Genomic DNA, 27,995 nt, shown 5'->3' with positions numbered 1-27,995 from the left:
AGTCACAGCAGGAAAGCGAGAGCTGCAGGTTGCAGAAAGACATGGCTCCACTCTCAAGGGAAACTGCTGACAATGCCAAAAGTCAGAATCCTTTCACTGTCTCTTTACATCCCAGCTGTCAGACAAGCTAACTTTAAATTTTAACTTAGGCAAGATTGTGTTTTTTATAGAAAAGTTCAACACAGAGGGCAAATTTCATTCTAATGTGACAAAAGCAGCGTTGGGAAAAGAACTGGAAATGTGTGCTTTTGAATGTGACCTGAGATATAGCTTCCAAAGCTGGCCATTGCTCTCCTGGCCCAGAGCCTGACCCCATCTCATGACAGGAGAAGCTGAATCTCACGCTCTGTAAGAACCTGGCTTACTCCCTCACTAAATGTGAGTCCCTGTTCTCAGAAGTGGATCACTGTAGTTTGAAGGATCAACATTGATCAAACATATCCATTTCTGCCAGTTTTACCCCTCTCTATGCTGTTACTAAACAAGAGAAGTTATTCTACAATTTATGTAAGTTATAAAATAGTAATTAAATATTTTGGAATATGTGAAAAAGTAAACTACCACAATCTCCCTACCTACCTACAGTATTATCATTTTAATGTATTTCCTTTTTTCTCCTTTTATATGCACATTTACACTAAATGTTTATGTGTACATATATATTTTAGCCTATAATATTATTTTATTTTGATTTAACATGTATTTTATTTACTATGTAATATATGACATATAAATATATATTTTATGTTATATTATCACCTTATATTTATAGCTTTCTTCTGTAATGTTGATTAATTATTATCATGAGTAAATTATATTTAGAGAATATGCTGCAGCAATAAAAAGCTTAATAACAAGGAATCTGGACTAAAGTAGAACAGGGTAAGCCCACATCCAATTAAGAAAGCTCTTTGGACACATATATATTCCACCAACAGAGCTACTAAAATGTAACTTACATTCTTAAGTTTTCCATAGTCTGTGTACCCATGTTGCCAAAGATACACTACAGTAAGAAAGAAGAGAATTTTATACCTGAAAGATTTTTGTCTGTGCTGGCTTGTAGGGAATATTCTTAAAGACTAGCTTCAACTCTGTCTGTTGTTGTTCCCAATGAATTATCCAAGTATCTAAGAGTTTAGGGTTCATGCTGCCTTCAGCCATTGGGGCCATTCACCTGTTGAGATATGTTTGCCCCAACAAAACATGGACCCCCTGGAGAATATACACGTGTCTGCAGTCATGTTCCATTATGGTTTTGCTTTCAGTTAGCCAATCATATATATAATTCATAGTAAGTGTATCAAGGTCTGTTTTTGTTCCACCAGCAAGCCCATGGCAGTTTGGGAACCAGAGGCATTCAGAGTATCTGAAATCACTCCAAGTCCCAGGATGGGCTGGACCTACCTGAGAGCTCTACAGGGCAAAGGCAAGCTGTTCTGTGTCTATTTTCTCCTTAAGCCATTTCATACACACATCTTTGATGAGAGCACCTAAGTGTCATAAAATGCTGACTTTGGACCCAAAGACAGATTACCTTGAATGAAATGGGCTGGGATTTCCAATTAGCAGCAGAAATTCCAGGAATTTCCAGATTACTTGGCACCCATATTATCAGCTACATATAGGGAGTCTGGACTTGAAAATTCAGGAGCATGGGGGTGCATGGTAGTGAATTCCTGTAATTTTATATTGCCTTGGCATTCATTTTGAATATAAATTGGACTTTCTCATACAAGAAACATGGTTTAGTCACCCTTGGCACAATTTCCAGTTCTCTATTTCATCCCAGTTCCTTAATATGGTCAATCCAGATATCTCCCTTATACAATTGTCTGCCGTTGACCACCTTCCCTAAGGGACGGTTAGGTACCACCTATTGGCTTACCCCACTGACTCCTCCATCCCCCATAGACTGTACAGATATGCTGCAGCGACAACCTCTCAGTAACAGCGTGGCCACACAGGACTTGGAACAGCTTGCTTTAAACTCACAAATTAGAACTCCCATGGAAACCCACCTAATAATACCCTGGACTCCAATAAAAGCTTTAGCACACAGGTCCCTCACTCTCTCTTTTGCTCTGCACTTTGTGGTTCTGGTAGAGCATGTATGTCTGGAATGGCTGCGCTTTTCCATCAGCTCTGCAAGGAGTGCTGCCCTTTTCTCTAATCTGTAAGTAATAAACTCCTCCTATTATTGTGTGGTTTTTGTTGCATCACCTCCTCTGCATCTCACCTGACTGACACACCTGAACCTAGCTTCTTTCCAAGGGAAAGCTCTCCTAGACAATGGATATCTTGGTAGAAATAAACTGGACATAGGTCAGACAAGAGCCACGAGGGTGCCTGCTGGTATAAGCATGTTTCCTGTGAGTGGGACACTTGGTCATGGGTTGGACGCTTAGGCACTAGGCAACACTTAGGCATTAGGCCATCCACTAGGATAAAGAAGTCACTGTAGACATCCATGACCCAAATACTGGAGCCCTTTCAGTGCAGGGTTAGAATTTATAGCCATTTTCCAGAGAGAAACCTCAAGACCAAATTAGAAAAACAAAATTCCAGTACTCACCAACAGCCTCCTGCTTTTAGAGAAGAGGGTGCTTGAAACTTCTGATTAGCCTCTCACTCTGTCATTTCCCATCTCCCCAGGAGGTAAAATAGCTCACCCCTGCTAGGGAAGGGTAGAAGTGGGGAGAAGCTAGGCAGATGGTTGGCAAGGATTACTTCTCGTATTTCATCCTAATTTGCATTAATGCTCAACTTTGCATCACTCTTTCTGTGTATATAATTTTTTAGTAAAAAAATTCCTCTTCTTTTCAATTTTGAGCCTGAAATTGTGAACAATTTGATTGCTATTTGTTAGTCACATTAAGATTCTCTTAAAATATACTCACACATTGTTATGTATCTAGCAGGTGTATACTAATGTATGTTCTTGTAAAAATATGCCTATGGGTATTTAATGCCAGAGACAATTACTGTATTTTGTTTGAAGTTCAGTCCACAGCATGGGACCTCTTCTGAAAGTGCATGTACAAAAATGATTATGTCTAGTACAGCTCAAAGTATTATCTTCCGTTCTCATTCCTGGAGAATATTACATTTTGTCCCCCTCCGGAATTTTGTAATTACTGTAGGGGAAAGAAAAATTAAAAGATGCTAAATTTACCAAGTGTAGATCTTTCAAAACTTCACAGGTAAAAGTGCCACAGAAACATTTTTCAAAATGGTTTTGTCAATACTTTAATCAAAGAATTAGCTAAAGACTTGTTGTTTGAATATGAAATTATGTTATTCTCACAAAATCTTTCCCTCTGTGATTAAAAATTGTAATCCTCATGTTCTTGTTTTATTACCTGCTATATATAAAATATATTTAGGGCAGGGCACAGAGGATCATGCCTGTAATCCCAGAACTTTGGGAGACCTAGGCAGGAGGATTATTTGAGCCCAGGAATTTGAGACCAGCCTGGGCAGCACGCAGAGACCCCAACTCTCTCTCTATGTGTGTGAATAAACTAATGTGAATTTCCTTTCCCTACTTGTACTGGAACAAGTTTAAAAGTCCTACACACATAGGGGAAACATTAAGAAATGTAAGTCATTATCATCATCGTGGTCATCTTCACCAAACACTCATTTGGCTGGTGGGAAACAGATTCAAATTCATTTCTGTTTGACATCTGAATTCAAGACATTCACATCTTGAAAGTTTAATCCTTATCCTTTACTGCCTCATGTATTCTATGTAACCAAGAGAGATGATGGGCTTGTATTTATTTGCGCCTTTTCTTTGGTTCTACATGGGCAACTATTTGTCTTCTACATAAAACTTTATTTATCCTGAGCCAGTCTGGATAGGCTTGTGTTCCTGAATATTTAGAGTTCTCTGGGTAAATGCTCTCTCTAGATAATTTTATCCTATATCATATGTTTTAATCTTACCCAAATGCTGGTTATTTCTAAACTAACACATCCAGCCTTGACCTCCCGCTCTGTGTCCAGATTCAGATACCTGACTGCCAAATTAACACCTCCTCTGGGATATCTGAGAAGCATTCTGAATTTAACCACTCAAAACAGAAACTTTGATTCCTCCCTGCCCCAAATATGATGCTCCCCCTCACTTCCAGTCTTAGTGGAAATATCATCTCTAACTATCCAGTGGCTCTGGCCCTCAATTTAAAAATCAGCCTGGATTCCCTATGTTTTACACACTCCACATCCATTCCATTGGCAAAGCCTGTCAACTTTACCTTCACAACACATCCTAAATCGAGTTCTCACCTTTTTTGTAGATACTACCCGAGGCCATGGTTCCGTTATCTCTCTTCTAAATTACTGCAGTCACTTCTGACTGTTCCCTCTACTTCCATTACTTTTTTTTTTTCCAACCCAATCCCAGCTATTTTCCAAACAGGAGCCAGAATGATTCTTTCAAAAACGTAGATCAGATCACATCATTTCCTGCTCAAATTCTACAACAGATTTTCATCACAGGAAACAAATCCATAAGTCTTCACCATTATCTCCCAGGCCACAGGGAACCTAGGCCCTGCTTGTCTTTTGTATCTCTTACTTACTACTTTTCCCTCTGCCACTCTATATCACTTTGGCACTATTTTTCTTGCTGTTTATTAAACCTCCCAGCTCTTGCAGCCTTAAGGCTTCTGATTGGCTATTCCCTCTTGCATCAGATATTGGTGTGGTTCTTTCATCATTTCTTTCACTTCTGAGCCTTCTCTCCAACAATACTCTCTACACACACACATTGTGTCATTCTATATTCAACCACGCTTTATTTTTTCCACATAGCCCTTGTCACAACCTAACACTATATTATGCATTTGCTTCTTAACTTGCTTACTGTTTTTTCATTAGACTGGACACTCCACAGGGGCAGAGATTTCACCAATTTTGCTCATCCTTGTATTAAAAACATTTTTTAAAGTGCCTGACACACAGTAGGTTCTAAAAATAAGTGTTGAATTTTACCATTATGCTTTTAATATTTTTTCTAAAATAGGTTTTTATGCTCTGTATTCTTAGATTATGCTGAACACCATCGTCTTTAAGATTTGCAGCATTTGTTAGAAATGCTAGTTGTGTTGCTCTGTTAGAAAGTACAGATCTAAGACCAGGCATAGTGGCTCATGCCTGTAATCCCAGCACTTTGGGAGGCTGAGGCGGGTGGGTCATGAGGTCAGGAATTTGAGACCAGCCTGGCCAGCATGGTGAAACCCCATCTCTACTAAAAATACAAAAAATTAGCTGGGCATGGTGGCACATGCGTGTAATCCCAGCTACTCGAGAGGCTGAGGCAGGAGAATCGCTTGACCCCAGGAGGCGGAGGTTGCAGTGAGCTGAGATCACGCCATCGCACTCCAGCCTTGGTGACAGAGAGAGACTCTGTCTCAAAAAAAAAAAAAAAGTACAGATATAAGAAGAGTATGATAAAAGTGTGGGAGGCTTCTGTTGAATATGGCTTTAGTTCTCATTTTGAACATAATGTAACAGTCGCGGTATATTAATGGCTTCCCTACTTTTATTTTTTAAAGCATTACTTATTACATTACTCATATTTTTCTTTCATATCTCTTACATCTTATTCCATGAAATAAGTGCATTTTTTTCTGCCCTTTTTTCCTGTTGAATGTTCATTCACACTTCAAAATGCAGGTAAAATGTTAGCTTCATCAGCACTCACAGTTATAACTTTTCCCTTGTCTTCCAATATATAGGTAATTATATACAATCTTACTATAAAATTTATTATGTTATTGCAATCTGATTATTAAACTAGATTTAGTGAGATGAAAGCAGAAAAAATAGCTACTCACTTTGTCCACTAAATTTCTTTTTTTTATTAGACTTTAAGTTCTAGGGTACATTTGCACAACGTGCAGGTTTGTTAACTAGGTATACATGTGCCACGTTGGTTTGCTGCACCCATCAACTCACCATTTACATTAGGTATTTCTCCTAATGCTATCCCTCCCCCAGCTGCCCACCCCCCAACAGGCCCCGGTGTGTGATGTTCCCCACCCTATGTCCACGTGTTCTCATTGTTCAATTACCACCTATGAGTGAGAACATGCAGTGTTTGGTTTTCTATCCTTGTGATAGTTTGCTGAGAATGATGGTTTCCAGCTTCATCTATGTCCCTCCAAAAACATGAACTCATCCTTTTTTATGACTACATAGTATTCCATGGTATATATGTGCCACATTTTCTTAATCCAGTCTATCACTGATGGACATTTGGGTTGGTTCCAAGTCTTTGCTATTGTGAAGAGTGCCACAATAAACATACGTGTGTATGTGTCTTTACAGTAGCGTGATTTATAATCCTTTGGGTATATACCCAGTAATGGGATTGCTGGGTCAAATGGTATTTCTAGTTCTGGATCCTTGAGGAATCACCACACTGTCTTCCCCAATGGTTAAACTCATTTACACTCCCACCAACAGTGTAAAAGCTTTCCTATTTCTCCACATCCTCTCCAGCATCTGTTGTTTCCTAACTTTTTAATGGTCGCCATTCTAACTGGCATGAGATGGTATCTCATTGTGGTTTTGATTTGCATTTCTCTGATGACCAGTAATGATGAGCATTTTTTCATGTGTCTGTTGGCTGCATAAATGTCTTCTTTTGAGAAGTGTCTGTTCATATTCTTTGCCCACTTTTTGATGGGTTTGTTTGTTTTTTTCTTGTAAATTTGTTTGAGTTCTTCGTAGATTCTGGATATTAGCCCTTTGTCAGATAGGTAGATTGCAAAATTTTCGCCCAATCTTTAGGTTGCCTGTTCACTCTGATGATAGTTTCTTTTGCTGTGCAGAAGCTCTGTCGTTTAATTAGATCCCATTTGTCTATTTTGGCTTTTGTTGTCATTGGTTTTGGTGTTTTTAGTCATGAAGTCTTTGCCCTTGCCTATGTCTTGAATGGTATTGTCTAGGTTTTCTTCTAGGGTTTTTATGGTTTTTAGGTCTAACATTTAAGTTTTTAATCCATCTTGAGTTAATTTTTGTATAAGGTGTAAGAAAGGGACCCAGTTTCAGCTTTCTATGTATGGCTAGCCAGTTTTCCTAACACCATTTATTAAATAGGGAATCTTTTCCCTGTTGCTTGTTTTTGTCAGGTTTGCCATGATCAGATGGTTGTAGATGTGTGGTGTTACTTCTGAGGCCTCTTTTCTGTTCCATTGGTCTATATACCTGTTTTGGTACCAGTACCATGCTGTTTTGGTTACGGTAGCCTTGTAGTATTTGAAGTCAGGTAGCGTGAGGCTTCCAGCTTTGTTCTGTTTGCTTAGGATTGTCTTGGCTAGGTGGGCTCTTTTTTGGTTCCATATGAACTTTAAAGTAGTTTTTCCAATGCTGTGAAAAAAGACACTGGTGGCTTGATGGGGATGGCATTGAATCTGTAAATTACCTTGGGCAGTATGGCCACTTTCATGATATTGATTCTTCCTATCCATGAGCATGTTTTTGTCCTCTTTTATTTCATTGAGCAGTGATTTGTAGCTCTCCTTGAAGAGGTCCTTCACATCCCTTGTAAGTTGGATTCCTAGGTATTTTATTCTCTTTGTAACAATTGTGAATGGGAGTTCACTCATGATTTGGCTCTCTGTTTGTCTGTTATTGGTTTATAGTATCGGGGGAACCAGCCCCCAATATTTCAATGTAGGTTGTATTTTCCCTAAGTGTTGGCTGGCCTGAGAAATAAAGAAAAACAGTACAAAGAGAGGAATTTTACATCTGGGCCTCTGGGGGTGACATCACATAACAATAGGTCCGTGATGTCCCCCTGAGCCACAAAACCAGCAGGTTTTTATTAAGGACTTTAAAAGGGGAGGGCATCTATGAACAGGGAGTACGTCACAAAGATCACATGCTTTAAAGGGCAATAAAGATCACAAGGCAAAGGGCAAAATTAGAGTTACTGATGAGGGTCTATGTTCAGCTGTGCACATATTGTCTTGATATACATCTTAAACAACAGAAAACAGGGTTTGAGAGCAGAGAACTGGTCTGACCTCAAACTTACCAGGGCAGGATCTTTTCCCTACCCTAATAAGCCTGAGGGTATTGCAGGAGACCAGGGTGTATTTCAGTCCTTATCACAACCGCATAAGACAGACACTCCCAGAGCGGCTGTTTATATACCTCCCCCCAGGAATCCATTCCTTCCCCAGGGTATCAATTATTAATATTCCTTGCTGGGAAAAGAATTCAGCGATATCTCTCCTACTTGCACATCTGTTTATAGGCTCTCTGCAAGAAGAAAAATATGGCTTTATTCTGCCTGACCCCGCAGGCAGTCAGACCTTTGGTTGTCTTCCCTTGTTCCCTAAAATCGCTGTTATTCTGTTCGTTTTCAAGGTGCACTGATTTCATATTGTTCAAACACCCATGTTTTACAGTCAGATTTCATATTGTTCAAACACACATGGTCTACAATCAATTTGTACAATAGTGGTCCTGAGGTGATGTACATTTTCAGCTTAGGAAGATAACAGGATTAAGAGATTAAAGTAAAGACAGGCATAAGAAATTCAAAGAGTACTATATGGGAACTGATAAATGTCCCTGAAATTGTCACAATTTATGTTCAGAGATTGCAGTATAGACAGGTGTTAGAAATTATAAAAGTATTAATTTTGGGAACTGATAAATGTCCATGAAATCTTCACAATTTATGTTCCTCTGCTGCGGCTCCAGCTGGTCCCTCTGTTTGGGGTCCCTGACTTCTGGCAACATTATAGGAATGCTTATGATTTTAGCACATTGATTTTGTATCCTGAGACTTTGCTGAAGTTGCTTATCAGCTTAAGGAGATTTTGGGCTGAGACGATGGGGTTTTCTAAATATACAATCATGTCATCTGCAAATAGGGACAATTGGACTTCCTCATTTCCTAATTGAATACCCTTTATTTCTGTCTCTTGCCTGATTGCCCTGGCCAGAACTTCCAACACTATGTTGAACAGGAGTGGTGAGAGAGGGCATCCCTGTCTTGCGGTGGTTTTCAAAGGGAATGCTTCCAGTTTTTGCCCATTCGATATGGTGTTGGCTGTGGGTTTGTTTTAAATATCTCTTATTATTTTGAGATACATTCCATCAATACCTAGTTCATTGAGAGTTTTTAGCATGAAGGGCTGTTGAATTTTGTCGAAGGCCTTTTCTGCATCTATTGAGATAATCATGTGGTTTTTGTCATTGGTTCTGTTTAAGTGATGGATTAAGTTTATTAATTTGTGTATGTTGAACCAGCCTTGCATCCCAGAGACGAAGCCCATTTGATCATGGTGGATAAGCTTTTTGATGTGCTGCTGGATTTGGTTTGCCAGTATTTTATTGAGGATTTTTGCATTGATGTTCATCAGGGATATTGGTCTAAATTTCTCTTTTTTTGTTGTGTCTCTGCCAGGCTTTGGTATCAGGATGATGTTGGCCTTATAAAATGAGTTAGGGAGGATTCCCTCTTTTTCTGTTGATTGGAATAGTTTCAGAAGGCATAGTACCAGCTCCTCTTTGTACCTCTGGTAGAATTCGGCTGTGAATCCATTTGGTCCTGGACTTTTTTTGGTTGGTATGCTATTAATTATTGCCTCAATTTCAGAACCTGTTATTAGTCTATTCAGAGATTCAACTTTTTCCTACTTCTGTCTTGGGAGGGTGTGTATGTCCAGGAATTTATCCATTTCTTCTAGATTTTCTAGTTTATTTGCATAGAGGTGTTTATAGTATTCTCTGGTGGTAGTTTATATTTCTGTGAGATTGGTGGTGATATCCCCTTTATCATTTTTATTGAGCATATTTGATTCTTCTCTCTTTTCTTCTTTATTAGTCTTGCTAGCAGTCTATCTATTTTGTTGATCTTTTCAAAAAACCACCTCCTGGATTCATTGATTTTTGGAACGGTTTTTTGTGTCTCCATCTCCTTCAGTTCTGCTCTGATCTTAGTTATTCCTTGCCTTCGGCTAGCTTTTGAATTTGTTTACTCTGGCTTCTCTAGTTCTTTTAATTTTGATGTTAGGCTGATTTTAGATCTTTCCTGCTTTCTCTTGTGGGCATTCAGTACTATAAATTTCCCTCTACACACTGCTTTACATGTGTCCCAGAGATTCTGGTATGTTGTTTCAAAGAACATCTTTATTTCTGCCTTCATTTCATTTTTTATCCAGTAGTCACTCAGGAACAGGTTCTTCAGTTTCCATGTCATTGTGCAGTTTTGAGTGAGTTTCTTAATCCTGAGTTCTAATTTGATGGCACTGTGGTCTGAGAGACAGTTTGTGGTGATTTCTGTTCTTTTACATTTGCTGAGGAATGTTTCACCTCCAATTATGTGGTCAATTTTAGAATAAGTGTGATGTGGTGCTGAGAAGAATATATATTCTATTGAGTTGGGGTGGAGAATTCTGTAGATATCTATTTAGGTCCATGTGGTGCAGAGCTGAGTTCATGTCCTGGATATCCTTGCTAAGCTTCTGTCTCATTGATCTACTATTGAGAGTGGGTTGTTGAAGTCTCCCATTATTATTGCATCAGAGTCTAAGTCTCTTTGTAGTTCTCTAAGGTCTTGCTTTACGAATCTGGGTGCTCCTGTATTAGGTGCATATATATTTAGAATAGTTAGCTCTTCTTGTTCAATTGATCCCTTTACCATTATGTAATGACCTTCTTTGTCTCTTTTGATCTTTGTTGGTTTAAAGTCTGTTTTATCAGAGATTAGGATGGCAACCCCTGCTTTTTTTGCTTTCCATTTGCTTGGTAGATCTTCCTCCATCCCTTTATTTTGAGCCTATGTGTGTCTCTGCATGTGAGATGGGCCTCCTGAATACAGCACACTGATGGTTTTGACTGTTTATCCAATTTGCAAGTCTGTGTCTTTTAATTGGGGCATTTTGCCCATTTACATTTAATAGCGTTATATGTGAATTTGATCCTGCCATTATTATGTTTGCTGGTTACTTTGCCCCTTAGTATGTAATTTCTTCATAGTGTCGATGGCCTTTGCAATTTGGCATGTTTTTGCATTTGCTGGTACCGGTTGTTCATTTCCATGTTTAGTGCTTCCTTCAGGAGCTCTTGTAAGGCAGGCCTGATGGTGACAAAATCTCTCAGCATTTGCTTGTATGTAAAGGATTTTATTTCTCCTTCACTTATGATGCATAGTTTGGCTGGATATGAAATTCTGGGTTGGAAATTCTTTCCTTTAAGAATGTTGAATATTGGCCCCCACTCTTTTCTGGCCTGTAGGGTTTCTGCTGAGAGTTCCGCTGTTAGTCTGATGGTTTTCTCTTTGTGGGTAACCCGACCTTTCTCTCTGGCTGCCCTTAACATTTTTTCCTTCATTTCAACCTTGGTGAATCTGACAATTATGTGTCTTGGAGTTGCTCTTCTCGTGGAGTATCTTTGTTGTATTCTCTGTATTTCCTGAATTTGGATGTTGGCCTGCCTTGCCAGGTTGGGGAAATTCTCCTGGATAATATCCTGAAGAATGTTTTCTAACTTGGTTCCATTCTCCCTGTCACTTTCAGGTACACCAATCAAATGTAGATTTGGTCTATTCACATAGTCCCATATTTTTTGGAGGCTTTGTTCATTTCTTTTTACTCTTTTTTCTCTAATCTTGTCTTCTCGCTTTATTTCATTAATTTGATCTTCAATCACTGATATCCTTTCTTCCACTTGATTGAATCAGCTATTGAAGCTTGTGCATGCGTCACGAAGTTCTCATGTTGTGGTTTTCATCTCCATCAGGTCATTTAAGGTCTTCTTTACACTATTTATTCTAGTTAGCCATTCATCTAACCTGTTTTCAAGAGTTTTAGCTTCATTTCAGTGGGTTAGAACATGCTCCTTTAGCTCAGAGAAGTTTGTTATTACTGACATTCTGAAGCCTACTTCTGTCAACTCATCAAAGTCATTCTCTGTCCAGTTTTGTTCTGTTGCTGGTGAGGAGCTGTGATCCTTTGGATGAGAAGAAGTGCTTAGGTATTTGGAATTTTTATCTTTTCTGCTCTGGTTTCTCCCCATCTTTGTGATTTTATCTACCTTTGGTCTTTGATGTTGGTGACCTACAGGTGGGGTTTTGATGTGGATGTCCTTTTTGTTGATGTTGATGCTATTCCTTTCTGTTTGTTAGTTTTCCTTCTAACAGGCCTCTCAGCTGCATGTCTGTTGGAGTTTGCTGGAGGTCCACTCCAGACCCTGTTTGCCTGGGTATCACCAACAGAGGCTGCAGAACAGCAAGTATTGCTGCCTGATCCTTCCTCTGGAAGCTTCATCACAGAGGGGCATCCACCTGTATGAGGTGTCTGTCGGCCCCTACTGGGAGATGTCTCCCAGTCAGGCTACACGGGGATCAGGGGCCCCCTTAAGAAGGCAGTCTGTCCATTCTCAGAGCTCCAACACCATGCTGGGAGAACCACTTCTCTCTTCAGAGCTGTCAGACAGGGATGTTTAAGTCTGCTGAAGTTGTCTGCTGCCTTTTGTTCAGCTATGCCCTGTCCAAAGAGGTGGAGCCTATAGAGGCAGTAGGCATTGTTGAGCTGTGGTGGGCTCCACCCAGTTCGAGCTTTCCGGCTGCTTTCTTTACCTACTGAAGCCTCAGCAATAGCAGACCCCCCTCCCTCTACCAGGCTGCAGCCTCTCAGGTCAGTCTCAGATTGCTGTACTAGCAGTGAGCAAGGCTCCATGGGCGTGGGATCCACTGAGCCAGACATGGGAGGGAATCTCCTGGTCTGCTGGTTGCTAAGACCATGGGAAAAGCACAGTATTTGGGCAGAAGTGTACCATTTTTCCAGGTACAGTCTGTCACAGCTTCCCTTGGATAGGTAGAGGAAATCTCCTGACCCGTTGCATTTTCCGGATGAGGTGACACACTGCCCTGCTTCAACTCGCCCTCTGTGGGCTGCATCCACTGTCCAACCAGTGCCAATGATGATGAACCAGGTACCTCATTTGGAAATGCAGAAATCACCTGTTTTCTGTGTTGGTCTCACTGGGAGCTGCAGATTGGAGCTGTTCCTATTCGGCCATCTTCTATCCACTAACCTTCAAATTCCCACACCCGGAGGTTAGTTTCAGAAGATCACAGAATTTGTCATTGTGTTCAGGTACTGAGTATCTCATCTTTAAATAATAAAAAAGCATTGTCTGACACTGTTTTAAAACTATATTTAGAAATACCAAGAATTTAATAGCCAAGATAACTTTGAAAAAGAACAAAGTTTGAGGATTTACATGAATAAATATCAAAACTTGGTATAAAGCTAAAGTAAATCAAATAGTAAGGTATTAGAACAAGCATGGACACCTAGAATAATAAAACAGAAAACAGATCAGAAACAGACCTTTCTATATACAGTCACCTGACTTTTGACAAAAGCACTACTACAATTTAGTGTGAGGAATGGCCTTTTCAATAAAAGGTGCTGGATCAACTGGATATCGATGAGGAAAAATTTATTTTGACCCCTCCTCAAACCCTGTACAAAAGTGAGTTTGTGATTTGAAAAAATCACATCAACTAGATCTGAGACCCTGCTGAGAAATGTAAAATAATGTAACCTCTTAAAAAAGAATGTAGGACATTATTTTTATAATGTTGGGATAGGCAATGATTTTCCAAATTGTACATAACTATAACTAACCATAATTGATAAATTAAACTTTCATAAAATTAACAATTTCTGTTCATCAAAAGACACCATTTACAGAGTGAAAAGCCAAGCCACACACTGGGGAAAATTACTAAAAATACAAAAATTAGCCGGGTGTAGTGGCACACACCTGTAATCCCAGCTACTTGGGAGGCTGAGGCGGGAGAATTGATTGAACCCGGGCAGCAGTGGTTGCAGTAGCCGAGATTGCGCCATTGCACTCCAGCCTGGGAAACGAGCGAGACTTCATCTCAAAACAACAAGAACAAAAAAGTCTTAGCACTTATTACGTAGTCATTGCTTCCATTTGTGTATATTGACATATACACAAATGAAATACATATTACATTTATAGTAATATGTATTTCAATACATATTACTATATATGTAATTTTATATATAAATTAAAATTTATATATAATAAAATTTTATTTATTATATATTTAATAAATATATGTAATTATATATATTTGTATATATACAAATATATAATAATACATTTATTATATTACATATAATAAATGTATTATTGCTGCTATCTATAAACACACACTGTGTTGCTATTACTCCTGTAATCCCAGACGGGCAGGGATTTACTGTGAGAAAGTTGAACCTCAACTGGAAAAGTATATGGTTTTGGGGTTTTGTTTGTTTGGGTTGTGGAAAAATAGATGTCAGAAAACAAAGTGGATATCAAGATACTAGAACAGTAAGAATTTAGGCCTGGGTCTGGAAATGACATTTGAACATCAATATGTAATAGTAGTTCATGTCCAAAACTCACAAGTGAGATTATCAAACTCCAGGGGAGTGTATTAATGTGGCCATAAAATCTACCCCATAATTTTGACATAATTTTTCTAGCCCAAAATACAACTGACATCATCTTATGGGTCCGGAAGTGCCATACATCAAGCAAAATTTCTACCGGAGAAATAACACTGTAATCGTTTGGGGAGCAGTCTGACCAGTGTTCCCTGAGTTACGCCGACCGCCCCCAACCATCCTTCTCACCTAATTATTACCAGGTCAGGAGGATGTCCTGCTGCACGCTCAGGCGGTCACTCCTCCTTTCCGCAAGGCCCATGTCCGCACCGTTCGCCCCGGGGCTCCCATGGCCCCCGACCTCCAGTCTCCGGCAACGATGGACCCCCACAGACCCGGCAGGGAGCGAAGGGCGCACACCCACCTCCCGGGAGTCAGTGGGAATAACCCCGGGTGCTCTGACGGTACGTCCCACACCCGGAGCCGCACGGGCCCATCCCCGCCAGGTCCGGGCAGGCAGCCCGAGCCCGGGACCCCGCCTCCCCCGCACCTAGGGTCCGGGCCGAGCTTGGCAGCTGAGGTCCCGTTCCCACTCCCACTCCCAGCGCCTCCCCCTGGCGGCGGCGGCCGCCTGGGACGCCCCTCCCCAGGCGCTGCCTCCTCAGAGGGTGACTGCCGCCTGGCCGGGCCGGACAGAGGCCGGCCCCTCTTCCAGCTCCTCCTCACCCCCGGAGGAGACGGGGGACGGGGATGGGGTTCTAACCAGGCAGCAGGACATAGCAAGGCCCGCCACGGCACAGCCTCCTCCTCCACCATCTCACCAGGCTCCCTGCCAGGGCCGGCGCAGAGCGGCGCCTGAGCTACTAGGGAGTCTGGTCCGGCTGCTACTCCGCCGCCGCCGCCGCCTTCTCACAGCCACAACAACACTGCAGCAGCGGCCACACCGAGCGCGCTCCCGACGCCGAGCCGGGCGACGAGCGGGGACGCGCGCGCACGCTCGGGCGCTGAACCCGGTGTCCGGGAAAGGGTGCGGGTCTCCGCGGGTTGGACGGGGGCGGGGCCTGGACAGGTGGTCACGCCCCAGGAGATGGGCGGGGCTGCAGCCCAGACGAATACCTGCGGCTGGGGAGAGGCTCGCGAAAAAGCCCAGCGGAGGCAGAAGGGCTAGACAGATGGGAATTGGGCGCAGGAAAAGCGATGACAAAAAAAAATCTGGAAGAAAACCAAAGGTGGTCCTACAAATTTTTAGGAGGCGTCTTTCCCTGGGCAAGACATGGCTCACTCTACTTACCAGAAAAATAGAACAACAGTGGTATCTTTCACCTGCAATTGTGGTCAGGATAAAGCCAGTTTAATATAGTACAAGTAAATGTAGTGTTTTAGAAGATGTATTCAGAACACAATTTCTTTTTTTCTTTTCTATTTTTTTTCTTTTGAGACAGAGTCTGGCTCTGTCTCCCAGGCTGGAATGCAGTGACATCTCAGCTCACTGCAAACTCCGCCTCCCGGGCTCAAGCGATCCTCCCACCTCAGCCTCCTGAGTAGCTGGGACTACAGGCGCAGAACATCATGCCTGGCTAATTTTTGTATTTTTTGTAGACATGGAGTTTCTGCCATTTTGTCCAGGCTGGTCTCGAACTCCTGGGCTCAAGCAATCCACCCACCTTGGCCTCCCAAAGCACTGGGATTACAGGCATGAACCACCGCACTCGATCCAGAATACAATTTCAAACTGATTCAACTTCAGCTCCTAATCAAAAGCTTAGCGGGAAGAAGTGAATTTTCAAACAAAATAAAGCCCTCCCGCCAAAATTGTAACCTACCCACACTAGCCTGCGGAATTCCACAAACCAGGATTGCATTACTGTAGGCTCTAACAGATTCACCTCCTCTGAGTTGCCTTTTAACATTCTACCCTTGACTTCTGGAAACTGTCTGGGAGAACTAGTCAAATGAAATCTATTCCTGCATGTTGTTGTAAAGTTTTTCCACGGCACTTTCTGAAATTTATTTTCAATGTTTATTGTTCTTTCACTCCACTTAGAATGTAAAAGCTACTTGAAGATAAGGATCTTGTTTGTCTTGTTCATCGCTATTTCCCCAGCACCTGAAACTGTGCAGGCTAAGTAGTAGGCAGTCGAATTTCTTGATAGCTGGCTGGGCGCAGTGGCTCACGGCTGTAATCCCAGCACTTTGAGAGGCTGAGGCGGGTGGATCACCTGAGGTCAGGTGTTCGAGACCAGCCCGGCCAATGTGGTGAAAACCCGGATCTACTAAAAATGCAAAAATCAGCCAGGCATGATGGCAGGCGCCTGTAATCCCAGCTATTTGGGAGGCTGAGGCAGGAGAATAGCTTGAACCCGGGAGGCGGAGGTTGCCATGAGCCAAGATTGCATCATTGCACTCCAGCCTGGGCGACAGAGTGAGACTCTGTCTCAAAAAAATAAATAAAATCAAATAACAGCTAACACTTATTCATACAACTCATCTAATTGAATCTTCACGACTTTAATAGGTAGACGCCCTCATCTCCATGTTACAGATGAAGAAAGTGAAGCACAGAATAAATTGCACGTATTAAAATTCAAACCCAAACCCAGCAGACAAACAAAACAAAACAAAACAAAAAAAACCACTGTGCTCTCACCCACCAGGCTGTACTGCCCAGTGCATGACACAGTAGCCTGAAATAAAATCTCAAGTAAGAAATTACTTTAGGCCGGGCGCAGTGTCTCATGCCTGAAATCCCAGCACTTTAGGAGGCCAAGGCAGGTGGATTGCTTGAGCTCAGGAGTTCCAGACCAGCCTACGCAACATGGCGAAATCCCACCTCTACAAAAAATACCAAAAAACTGGCCAGGCATGGTGGTGCATGCCTGTAGTCCCGACTATTTGAGAGGCTGAGGTGGGAGGATGGCTTGAGCCTGGGAGGCAGACGTTGTAGTGAGCCCTGATTGTGCCACTGCACTCCAACTGGGTGTCAGAGCGAGAAAAAAGAAAGAACAAAAGAAATTACTTTAGAGGTAAATTCTTGGAAAGCCCTTGCTTTACTACCGGGAAAACCAGCGCTCTTCCTGCTTTTTGATAACTCTTATGCAGCTGATTGTGTCTCTCTTTTCACTCTGGCTTCCAGAAAGCCCAGGGCTAAATGACCAGGGCTCAGCAATGACCTCAGCTTGGCCCTTAAGGTCCACTCCTGCCTCAACTTTGCGTCTTTATTTATATGTGGCTGTCCTGATTTTCCCTTTCTGTTATATGACTGTAGGCTTTATGGAATGGGAGAAGAAATAGTAAATACATAAAATTGATGAATGACTTAAAGTCTTTTATTTTATTTTTGAGACGGAGTTTCGCTTTTGTTGCCCAGGCTGGAGTGTAATGGCGGGAACTTGGCTCACCGCAACCTCCACCTCCTGGGTTCAAGTGACTCTCCCGCCTCAGCCTCCCGAGTAGCTGGGATTACAGGCATGAGCCACAACACCCGGTTAATTTTTTGTATTTTGAGTAGAGACAGTGTTTCTCCATGTTGGTCAGGCTAGTCTCCAACTCCCGACCACATGTGATCCGCCTGTCTCCGCTTCCCAAAGTGCTGGGATTACAGCCGTGAGCCACCATTCCTGGCTCATTTTTATTTTTATATTTTATTTTATTTTATTTTCACACAAGGCCTCACTCTGTTGCCCAGGCTGGAGTGCAGTGGCTCACAGCCACCAGGTGAGTTGGGCCCACAAGTCACTCTTGCTAAGAGGCAGGGTCCAGAGCAGGACATGGGTAGATGCCAAAGGCAGCACTCCCTACTCCACACATGGATTTCTGTCAAGTAAATCACCAGCCAGGTGAGGTGCATACAGCATCTCGGGAGATGGGACACCGTGTTGTCCGCTCCTTCAGCCAGGAGGCCCCACACTGAGTGCCATTGCCTCCACTGTCCGATGCTACAGGAGAGATGTTTCCTGCTGGTTAAGGAAGTAGAAACTGCAGATCATTTTTCATCTTATTGGAAATCACTCTTTGACACTTTTGCCTCATCTTCACTCAGTACACATTGACTCTACCAGCAATAGTGTAAAAATAAACACAGCTTAAGGAAATAGGAACCCTTCATTCCTGGGACTTAAAAGCTTGACTTTCTCCAGTAAGTCAATTACCAGTGTCCATGGCAGGAACAGCTCTGATGCCAGGGTTGACAGCACACTGGAAAACAGGAGGGTGTTTGCATTTCTGGGGCCTCAAGTAATGAGAGGTTCTTCCAAGAACACTGACAGGGGTATTGTTGCCCTATTTTAGAATTATTACTGTGAAGATCAGGGAATTTCAGTCAGTTGAACTCATGCCACAGCACCTGTGCTTTTCCAGTAGGGGAGGGATGGAGTCCAGCGCAGGGGTCCCCCGTCATGGGGGAAAGCTCTGTGATGGGATGTCTGTGGGGGAATTAGAACCCTATAGCAGATGGGATAGGGTGGGGAGTCTACATATTTTTATTTGGATGCTTTGATGGAGTAAAGTTCCAAACCAAGTATCAGGCAGATGGCAGTCCAGGCTGTGGTGCTGTGCTGTGAGGCTGGGAGTCCAGGCAGGTACTGTGTTCACTGGTCACTTCCACAGCCTGAAGCCCCTCGAAAGGACATCTGCACAGAGGCCTGCTAGTGACTTCAGGATGCTGATGATGCCCTCACGGTGACAGCCAGAGAAAATCCCATCAACTCTGTCAACCAAGGGCGTCAATGGCCACGTGTGTGGTTTTCTCCGGCAAAGAACAAGCCAGTTTGCAAACCATGCTTTTGAGGCTAGAAAAAATGTCTGTATTCCTTCAGTGTCTCCTGAAGGCTGGGTCCCCTGAGAGTTGATTCAAATACTGTATTCTCATATAAAATATGGTAACATTTAGACCTGAAAAATGGCCTGGGGGATAATCTTATCAAACCTCTGATGTGGTTATTTTGTAACTGAGTATACTGAAGGCTGGGGAACAAAGCCATCTGGTGCCAGCATCCTAGCTGCTCTCTCTCCTCCAGGGGCTTGCCTTGGTTTGGGGCCTTTCCAGCAAAATTAGGCTGGAGAAATGAGATTTTAGTTAAACAAGGCCCACTGTTGCTTTAAGACAAAATGTCAAAGTTTTTAAAAATATATTAACTTGTTCTTTTGGCCAAGAAATCAATAGATGCACTTCCTTTCCACTGTGCAGGCACTGAGCTGACAGAGGAGTAAGAGCTTGAACCATCTACATGGTCTGAGTGACCACATCCTTCACTCGGAGCCCTGTTCTACAGCAGATAATTCTGAGCCACCCCAGCTAATGGCCGTGCACAGCATCCTGATGCTCTGATTAGGCTGAAGGGCATGTGGCATGGTGGCTAGGCTGTCTCAGAGAGCACCTCAGGCTGGGTGGACCAGGCTGACCCAGAAAAGGGCAATGGGCCTTTGACAGGGACTAGCTGGCTACTCTCTGCCTCTTCTGCAGTTTGGGACACTTAGGGTGATGGGTGAAAGTGTTTTTCCACATATAGTGGCCCGAAAGGAAAGGAAACTCATGCCAGTGTTCAGAAAGTGTGTGGGTTTCTCAGGTAACATTACTGCAGCCACTGATGTCTAATCCAAAGAGCTCTGAATGCTTGCTATAGAGATTTGTAGTTTTAATACTGAAGCCCCGAATATTCTGATTTCCTCATTAAGACCGACCTAACATGAGCTATGTAGTCAGCTAAGGTCAACGGAAGGAAATTGCCAGTGTTTCCCTCTTATTTTTCTCTGAGGTCATCTGAAAACAACTGCAGTGAGGACAGAGTTCGTGCGGCACTGATGGCTGTGTGTTCCCAGCTCCAAGCATGCACTAAATATTTAATTCATTTGAATATAAATAAGTTAATGAATATGAATACATTAATAAATTAATTGGCATATTTTTAGTCCTGTTGCAGTTTCAAACTCACCAATTTATCCAATTTCTTTGCACTGAGTTCTTATTCAAGTGAAGTATTCCAGTCTTGTGACTAGTACTTCTGACAGTAATAGTAACAACTAGTATTTATTTAGAACTTTAGTTTACCAAGCACTCTACATTTTATTTTATTATTTGTTATTTATTTATTTATTTTTTTAGTAGAGACAGGGTTTCACCATGTTAGCCAGGATGGTCTCAATCTCCTGACCTCGTGATCCGTGCCCTTGGCCTCCCAAAGTGCTGGGATTACAGGCATGAGCCATCGCACCCAGCCTACATTTTATTTTTACATTTTGTCTTTACAAACCCCCACGGGGCAGGCATTCTCCTTACACACAGTGTTAATTGGTGACACAGAGGCTCGGGGGTTTAAATGGTTTCACTGCAAGCAATGTAATCTAGTAGGATGTTGCTTTCCTATTTTTCCTAATACTACCATGTTTAGATGCGGGCGGCTGAGTGAGAGTATATGATTTCCTGTGTATGTATAGATGTAACCCACACTCACAGGCGGAAAGTTCTGCAGGCCGAGAAGCGAAGCCCTTTGCTGAACAACCACCAACAACATTCTAGGAACCCCACACCCTTGGTTCTGCAGGCTATACCCCTCCCATCTGCTTAGAACCAGAAAGAAAACTCTGCGGTTACTTTTCCCTTTGACAATAAACCGTGGTTCTCTTCAACGTTCTCCTGGGGACTTGGGTCAGTGTTCCCCCACGCAAATGTTAGCCAGGCCCAGAGTTATTTTTTCCCCTACCCCTGCAGATTGATCATGGCACGCGGCTGCCCCATACTGTATTTTGGTCACCCCCATCAGCATCCCATCTGCTGCTTGTGCCTCTGGCCAGCTTCTTGCATGGTCCTGACACGGTGCTGTCACTCTCACATTATTTGCACACATTGTTTACCTATAGCTGGACACATTGTTCATAGGAGCCCAGCTGGTAAAGTAAAAATATTCTAAGACTGTGCTGATAAGCTACTTCTTCCCTGCATCCTGGGCTGGTGAGAAGCTAAAGAGGAATGAATGCTCTGCCTGTGAAGAGGCCGCACTGCAGAGAGGAGGAGGCAGAGATGCAGTCGTCACAGCCCCAACACCCTGCCTGGCCCTAGTTTTGTAGATCCAGGGAAGAGTTTTGCACAAATTCTCACTGGGAGCATTGTCAGGGCTGCAGCACATCACTCTTTTTTGACCTGAGTCATTTTAACGTTAGCTCTAATGCCAAAAAAGATGAAGTTGCCAACATCTGGTGGAAGGCAAAAACCAGCGAATTTCTGCCCAGGGAGAGTTCCTCTGCAGGGCCCCTGCTCCTGGTGGCCTGGAGTTGGGGAGGCCTCTGGAGCAAGTCAGGGGATGGGATTCTGGGTTTTCTTCCATTTTATTATTTTCCTATTTTGACATCTTTGAAAAATGGCTCAGCCTCATGGTGTATGGGTCTTCTGATTGCTTTTGTCTTGATTTTATTCTGACTGAGGGGCAATGGCCACTGTGGGCTCCTCATCCAGGATAAAGAGGGCCCCTCCATGGCCTCGGTCCATCCATGCTGTTCACAGTGGCCTCATGGATCGTCATACAAAGGATGATCTCAGTGATGAGCTTGAGCCTACACAAAATTAAATTATATGGGTTTATAAGATGCTTGCCTCAGGATCAGTGACATCAGGCCTGTCCCTGCTGCTAGCAAGGCCGACTTTATAATGTGCTATCATGGTGGTAAAGGCATCACCCACTTGATGGAGATCCCAAAGACCAGCTCTACTCGAGAGAGATTTAAGCTAAGTTGCCTGGTAGTCCCTGGTGCTTTTTCAAGGTTCTACTGAAGACAATGCCATCATCCAGGTATCTCTGAATGCCTATGTAGCTCTTGCCTCAGGAGCTCTGAGACCCCATGTTATCTATTTTTGAATTGGCCAAGGCCCCTAGCCAGGAAAGGGATGCTCTTCCCATCCTTGTCAGCCCTCATGTCTTGTATTTCACCCCACAGCCTCCTAGCAAGCATCTCAGTGTCTGCAGGTGAGCATGGCTGAGTTCAGTCTTGCTTACTGCAACTATAGACATGAGGCCTGTGGAACTAAGAATCCTCTCATTTGCTGACTGGCATTTTGTTTAAGTCCCAGATCACTAATCTCTGGCAAGACAATCTTCTTTGTGTTTCCTGGTGATGGACTTGAGTGATTTCAATGTAAACAGTGGCTCCACCTGGGAGGGTATCCCCTTCCCACGGTGGGGGGTGCATAGCCCCTGCCAGGTTTCTGCTGTTATCTCATCCTCCCACTGGGCTTTTCCCCTGCAGATGGCCTGGTGCCCACACTGCCTGCAAATGGCCACTCTTGCTTGTCCCAACCCCACCTCCACTGCAGCTTCCCAGAGCCCTAGAAGGGCCGGGCCCTGGCTGAGCACTATTCCTAGGCCCTGGATGGCGGGTGTGGAACTACATACTTGTCAAGGTCATTTCCTCTTCTATTTTCATCATGTTAAGTAAATCCCTCTCTCATCATAAAATGCCCTGGAGAGAACAGATGCATAGCTGTGGAGTCTTGTTCTGGGATATGTCTGGTACGGGCTCAGGTGTGTGGAGGCTGCAGGGGGTGGACATGAGTGGTCTTTCTCTCGCTGTGAATCACATGTTTTGTGCCAGCCGAAGGGTTCTGTGGAGGAGAATCAGCTGTTCACCTGGCTGAGTCTAACTCTGGGATGGCGACAGCTGAAGCCCCAGCTCCATTCCCTGACTTTCCCTAGGCTGCTGCATGGGTTCCCTGGCACTGTCACTGGGCTAATGCATTCTATCTCCTCCTGGGGTGAGGCCAGCCTTTACTCATGGTTTTTGCCCATTCCACATCATTCTGCCTCCCACCCTTGGCTTTTTCAAAAATCTGATCCAAGAGTGTGCAAGGGGGTTAGAAACATGCTGTCCACAGGGAACTAAAATACACTGAGATGAGAAACCAGAAGCACATGCTTTGGAGCTGTCACACCTTCTGGGAACTGAGAAGCAAACTCAGAGATGCCTGGAAACCTTGGGAGCACACGAGGTCTCTGTATATATTTCGGTTGCAGATGTGTTTCTAGTCAAAGTAAAAAACACACCAAGGGCATTCATGTTTCCAGGAACAGAAGCATCCTGTCTGATTTTTCAGAGGTGAAGGGAGCAGTCTGAAGGGGCCGTGGCATAAGTGTGTCTACAATCAAAGCTCACAGCCAAGGCCCTGGGGGAGGTTCAGGTGTGCCCCAGGGGGTGCGCCCCATCCAGCACTGCACTGCCAGGGGCCTTGTCTTTATTAAATTCTAGGCCTTTTTCTGGGCACTAGTTACAAAAGAGGGGTTCAATGAACCCTAGGTTTTGTGGCTGCCACCCACCTCAGGGTCACACAGGTAATGATCACCACCCCCTCCACCTTCTGCTGAGGGTCCTGGTGACCCCCTGGTGGTGTAACCCAGGCCCTCACCCCTAAGGGGCCCTCAGCCTTGCTCACCTCAGAGTCCTTGGTCTAGGGCTCCTGCACTTGTCCACATGCCATCAAATGCTGTGTACCGGGAGGTACTTGCGTGGAGCCCCTCCTTCCCCAGGCAGCGCAGCCCTGCTCCTGCTGACACCAGGGTCCAGGTGGTCACATCTTTCTGCCTGCAGGTCCCATGGAGGAGCAGCCTGAGGACAAAGCAGCACCCGGAGCTTGTTTTTTCAGAGAACCTGGCCCTGCCCTGGCTAGAAGCCCCACAGCTGTGGAAACCAGGACCTCCTGCTTTTCAGAACCTAGATATGCAGATATAGATGCACCTCAGAGGTCCTGGGTGTGATGTGGAAGGTTGGGGGACACCGGGCTTCCTACTGCTGTGCTCTCATTGCCACATCTTCTACCTAGTGGGACAAGGCAGCTAGCAAAGGTGACAGATTCCTGCAGACACTGTGTCCTCCCACATCCTGACCTGGCACCTGAGCCACACTGCTGGGTCTGAAGCTCCCAGGAGCATGTGTGTGCTGTGACCAGTGGACCTATGGCATGTGCCCTCTTCCTCCCTCTGAGGCGTGAAATCAGTTCCTCTGATGGTGTCATGTGAGGTCTTGTCCTGATGGGCAGAACTTTCTATAAACCATCCGATGGCCCCGGGGAAAAGCAAGCTCATCCTTTCAGGTTTAACTGTTTCTGTTAAATGCAACCCTGTCCTTCCCAGGTCATCAGGTCCCGGTGCAGTTGTCCCAGCCTGGCAGGAACTCTCCTTCAGGATTGTGTGGAGGGTGCAGCCTGGGCCTGACTCGTGACCCTGGCAAAGGGCAGGTGAGCCCTGGGGCTGACCACCTGCACTTTCTGTTTGTGGTGGGAGATGTTGGGCAATATTTCTTGCCTGTCCTTTAGAGAGCATCTCCCAGCCTGCCCAGACCACTAGACCCCTAAAAATGTGACTTGTAGGCAGGGCCTGGCTCTCTGTGGTGCTTTTCTCTCCCCTCCAAGCACCTGTGACTCTCAGGCCTCCAGCCCTGCTGGCTTCCCCCATCTGAGCTCCTGATGCAGGGTGAGGACTGTATTGTGGCAGACAGCATGCCGGTTTACACAGTTCTGGGAGAAAACTATAGGTATACATTATTTTATGTCCCAAGTAAATGAATCCCATTTATGGATACTTTTTTTGGCACAGAGGGAAGAAATGCATTGGTGAGATCCATGGGCCAGAGCTCAGGCCTGTGCTCAGGCTCTGGCAGCAGCTGTGCAGCTCTGGAGCTGTTGCGGAGTGGGGAGGTGCTGTGTCTTTACTCCCGGGTTAAAGGCTTCATTTGTTTCTTTGTTCAGTTTGTTTTCTTTGACCCCTGTTCAGCAATGCTGAAAATCAAGCATTCCTAAGAGGTGGAGACATGGCTTTGGAGCAGGGGCGGGCCATTGGGTGGAAATGGAAAATAGGTTGATAGTGGGAATTTCATTTTCTGGAGCACACGTGCAGCCTCTTGATGGCCTCATCACAAGTTCACCTGATGACCTGAGTGGACACTGTCCTTCTCCTGAGTAGGTTACATGCTTGCCAGGCACATGAACAGTGCATGCTCACATTCTTCAAAGTGAACGAACTAAGAAGGATTTGTCAGCACATTGTAAGCCTGAAGCTGCCAGTGTTTGGTCCACAGTAAACCACATGTGGAGAGCTTAAAAAAATGCCCTCATATCTGGCAAGAAAATGACAATAACAAATTAAATTATTACTGTAATACACATGTTTCTTTAGTTATGATTAGATATATTACACATATAACTAACAATTTTGCAGAAATTTCTTATCTACCAGTATTTATTTATTTTTTTTCATAAGTTTCCAAGGAACCCTAATGATGCGGACTGTCACTTTTAAAATTAAATTTTGTAAATAACTCCCAGAGCCATACTGATAAGAAACAAAACAAAACAAAAAGAACTAGAAATGTGAACAAACATTGGATTTCTGCTGGAAAAAAGGTTGCAAAGCAGGCCTGCCTGCTGCACTTCCCCAGAGCTAATCCTTGAGCCGAAAGAGCTTCCTGGTGAAGCCTCGCACTCTCTGTAACAGGGCGTGGGGGGACCGAGACATGTGGGCTCCAGATTAGACCATCTTTACCTAGTTATGGGATTTCAGTCATGTCTTTTAAATTCTTTGAGCTGCAGTTTTCACATACATAAAGTGAAAGTATTTTTAAAATTTTAATTCGTGTTATGGCCTTGTATAAAGATAGAATAGTACATTTGAAAGCATTTTAGCTGAAGTCAAACATTCATGTGTGTGCATGCAATGGCTTCTTAATTATTTTAGGGCTTAACCTGGTTTTACTAGTACTGTTACTAGCACTGCTACTTCTCCATGTCTCTGAAGACTATGAAATACTTAGAATTGAAGCAACAAGAAGCACCTGTCAAAGGGTTCTATGGCCGATGACAGATTTGACACAACTGGATATAATAATATGTTAGATGGTACCCAGAGATGCTGTTCAAAGTCGAAAGTGTCCCTAGAATTCTGAACCTGCTGAAGCAGCCTTCAGAACTGAAGTTGAGAAAAGTACATTTTCAGTTAAAGAAAGTCTGTGAGACTGTGTTGCCATCACACCCAAACCACGATAAATGCAAAAGAAACTTGTTCAGGATGAAGAAAAATAATAATTGGAAATTCTAGTTCACAGAAAAGATGAAAGTGTGCCAAAAATAGTAAATATGTGGAGGGGAAATTACTGTTTTAATGACATCCTCCAGGAATTACAACACGTACAGAAGAAAAATCTATGACAACACGGGACAAAAGATGAGAGGATGGTAAGGTAAGGTTTTTATATTTTATATACAGTGTTATGATATTTAATATACATTAAGTATTTATAATTTCTGAACAACTCACCAAAAATAAATAAATGAAACAAAGTCATAGTTAAAAAAAAATAACAGGGTACAAAATCCATACTAAAAAAAAAGAAAACCCCATAAAACAAACAAACAAACCAAAACTGCAATAATCCAGAAGAAGATCAGGAAGGCGGAACAGAGACTGTCAAAGTAGGTAAAAAGGAAACCTCAATATCCACTTTTAAAAAGAAATACACTTATGAGATAAAGATATAAATAGATTCGAACTGAAAAGATGGACAAATATACACTATGCAATCTTTGTTATCAAAAACTGCAGCCAGTGTATTAATGGCAGATAAGACACACTACAAGAAAGACAAGCATCACCAGGGATAAAGAAGGATGTTTTATACCAATAAGCCCATTTGCTTAGAAAACCTAATAAGCATAAGCATGCATGCACCTAAGAAAAACAGCAAAATACATGAAGCAAAAGTTATTGAATTAAAAGGATAAATGCATAAATCCACAATTTGACAATTCTAATTATTATATCTCAGAAATCAATAGAAAAAATAACTACAACAAGACTACAGGTATTAATAGGAGAGATTATAACCAGAGCACCAGGAGAAAAACAGCCATATCCAATATGCTTACAACTATTGATTGACAACTCAAAAGTTCCCAAAGGAATTTTTGACACTAAATAAAGGTAAATAGCCTGGAAAGCCTGCAAGCCAGCATAGGAAGGAAGTGGAAAATGAAATGTTGATTGAAAATAAATCTGGAAGTCCGGGCACGGTGGCTCATGCCTGTAATCCCAGCACTTTGGGAGGCCAAGGTGGGTGGATCACCTGAGGTCGGGAGTTCGAGACCAGCCTGACCAACATGGAGAAACTCTGTCTGTACTAAAAATACAAAATTAGCCGGGTATGGTGGCCCATTCCTGTAATCCCAGTTACTTGGAGGCTGTGGCAGAAGAATCGCTTGAACCCGAGAGGCGGAGGTTGTGGTGAGCCGAGATCTCCCCAGTGCACTCCAGCCTGGGCAATAAGAGCAAAACTCTGTACCCCCCAAAAAAAGGAGAAAAGAAAAGAAATCTGAAAAAAGGAAAAGAGAATTGAGGATAAAGCTTTGCAAATACAAAATCCAAAATCAAATGATAGAAATAAGTTCAAATATATCACTTTTTCCTACCAAACATAGAGGGATTAACCTCATATATTAAAATACAAAATTATCAATAACAAAGCAGCACTTTCAAATTAGAGAAATAAAAAAATAAAAATTTTATAAAAATTTTAAGTAAATAT

The 27,995-nt window shown here is 43.1% G+C and overlaps 1 protein-coding gene across 1 annotated transcript in view; it reads right to left on the bottom strand.

Annotated features, from left to right (window-relative positions):
- Positions 1-4,321, bottom strand: part of LOC100973655 (protein fem-1 homolog A) — a 30,612-nt gene extending 26,291 nt beyond the window's left edge. Inside the window, 2 exon segments of the mRNA XM_063596035.1 lie at positions 960-1,006; positions 4,294-4,321. Coding sequence (XP_063452105.1) covers positions 960-1,006; positions 4,294-4,321 — 75 coding nt within the window.
- Between the last annotated feature and the right edge of the window lie 23,674 nt (positions 4,322-27,995).

This window comes from Pan paniscus, chromosome 14 (genome assembly GCF_029289425.2).
Source record: "Pan paniscus chromosome 14, NHGRI_mPanPan1-v2.0_pri, whole genome shotgun sequence".
Classification (NCBI taxonomy): domain Eukaryota; kingdom Metazoa; phylum Chordata; class Mammalia; order Primates; family Hominidae; genus Pan; species Pan paniscus.
Note: the sequence above shows the minus strand (reverse complement) of the source record. Positions and strands in the feature narration are given on the sequence as shown.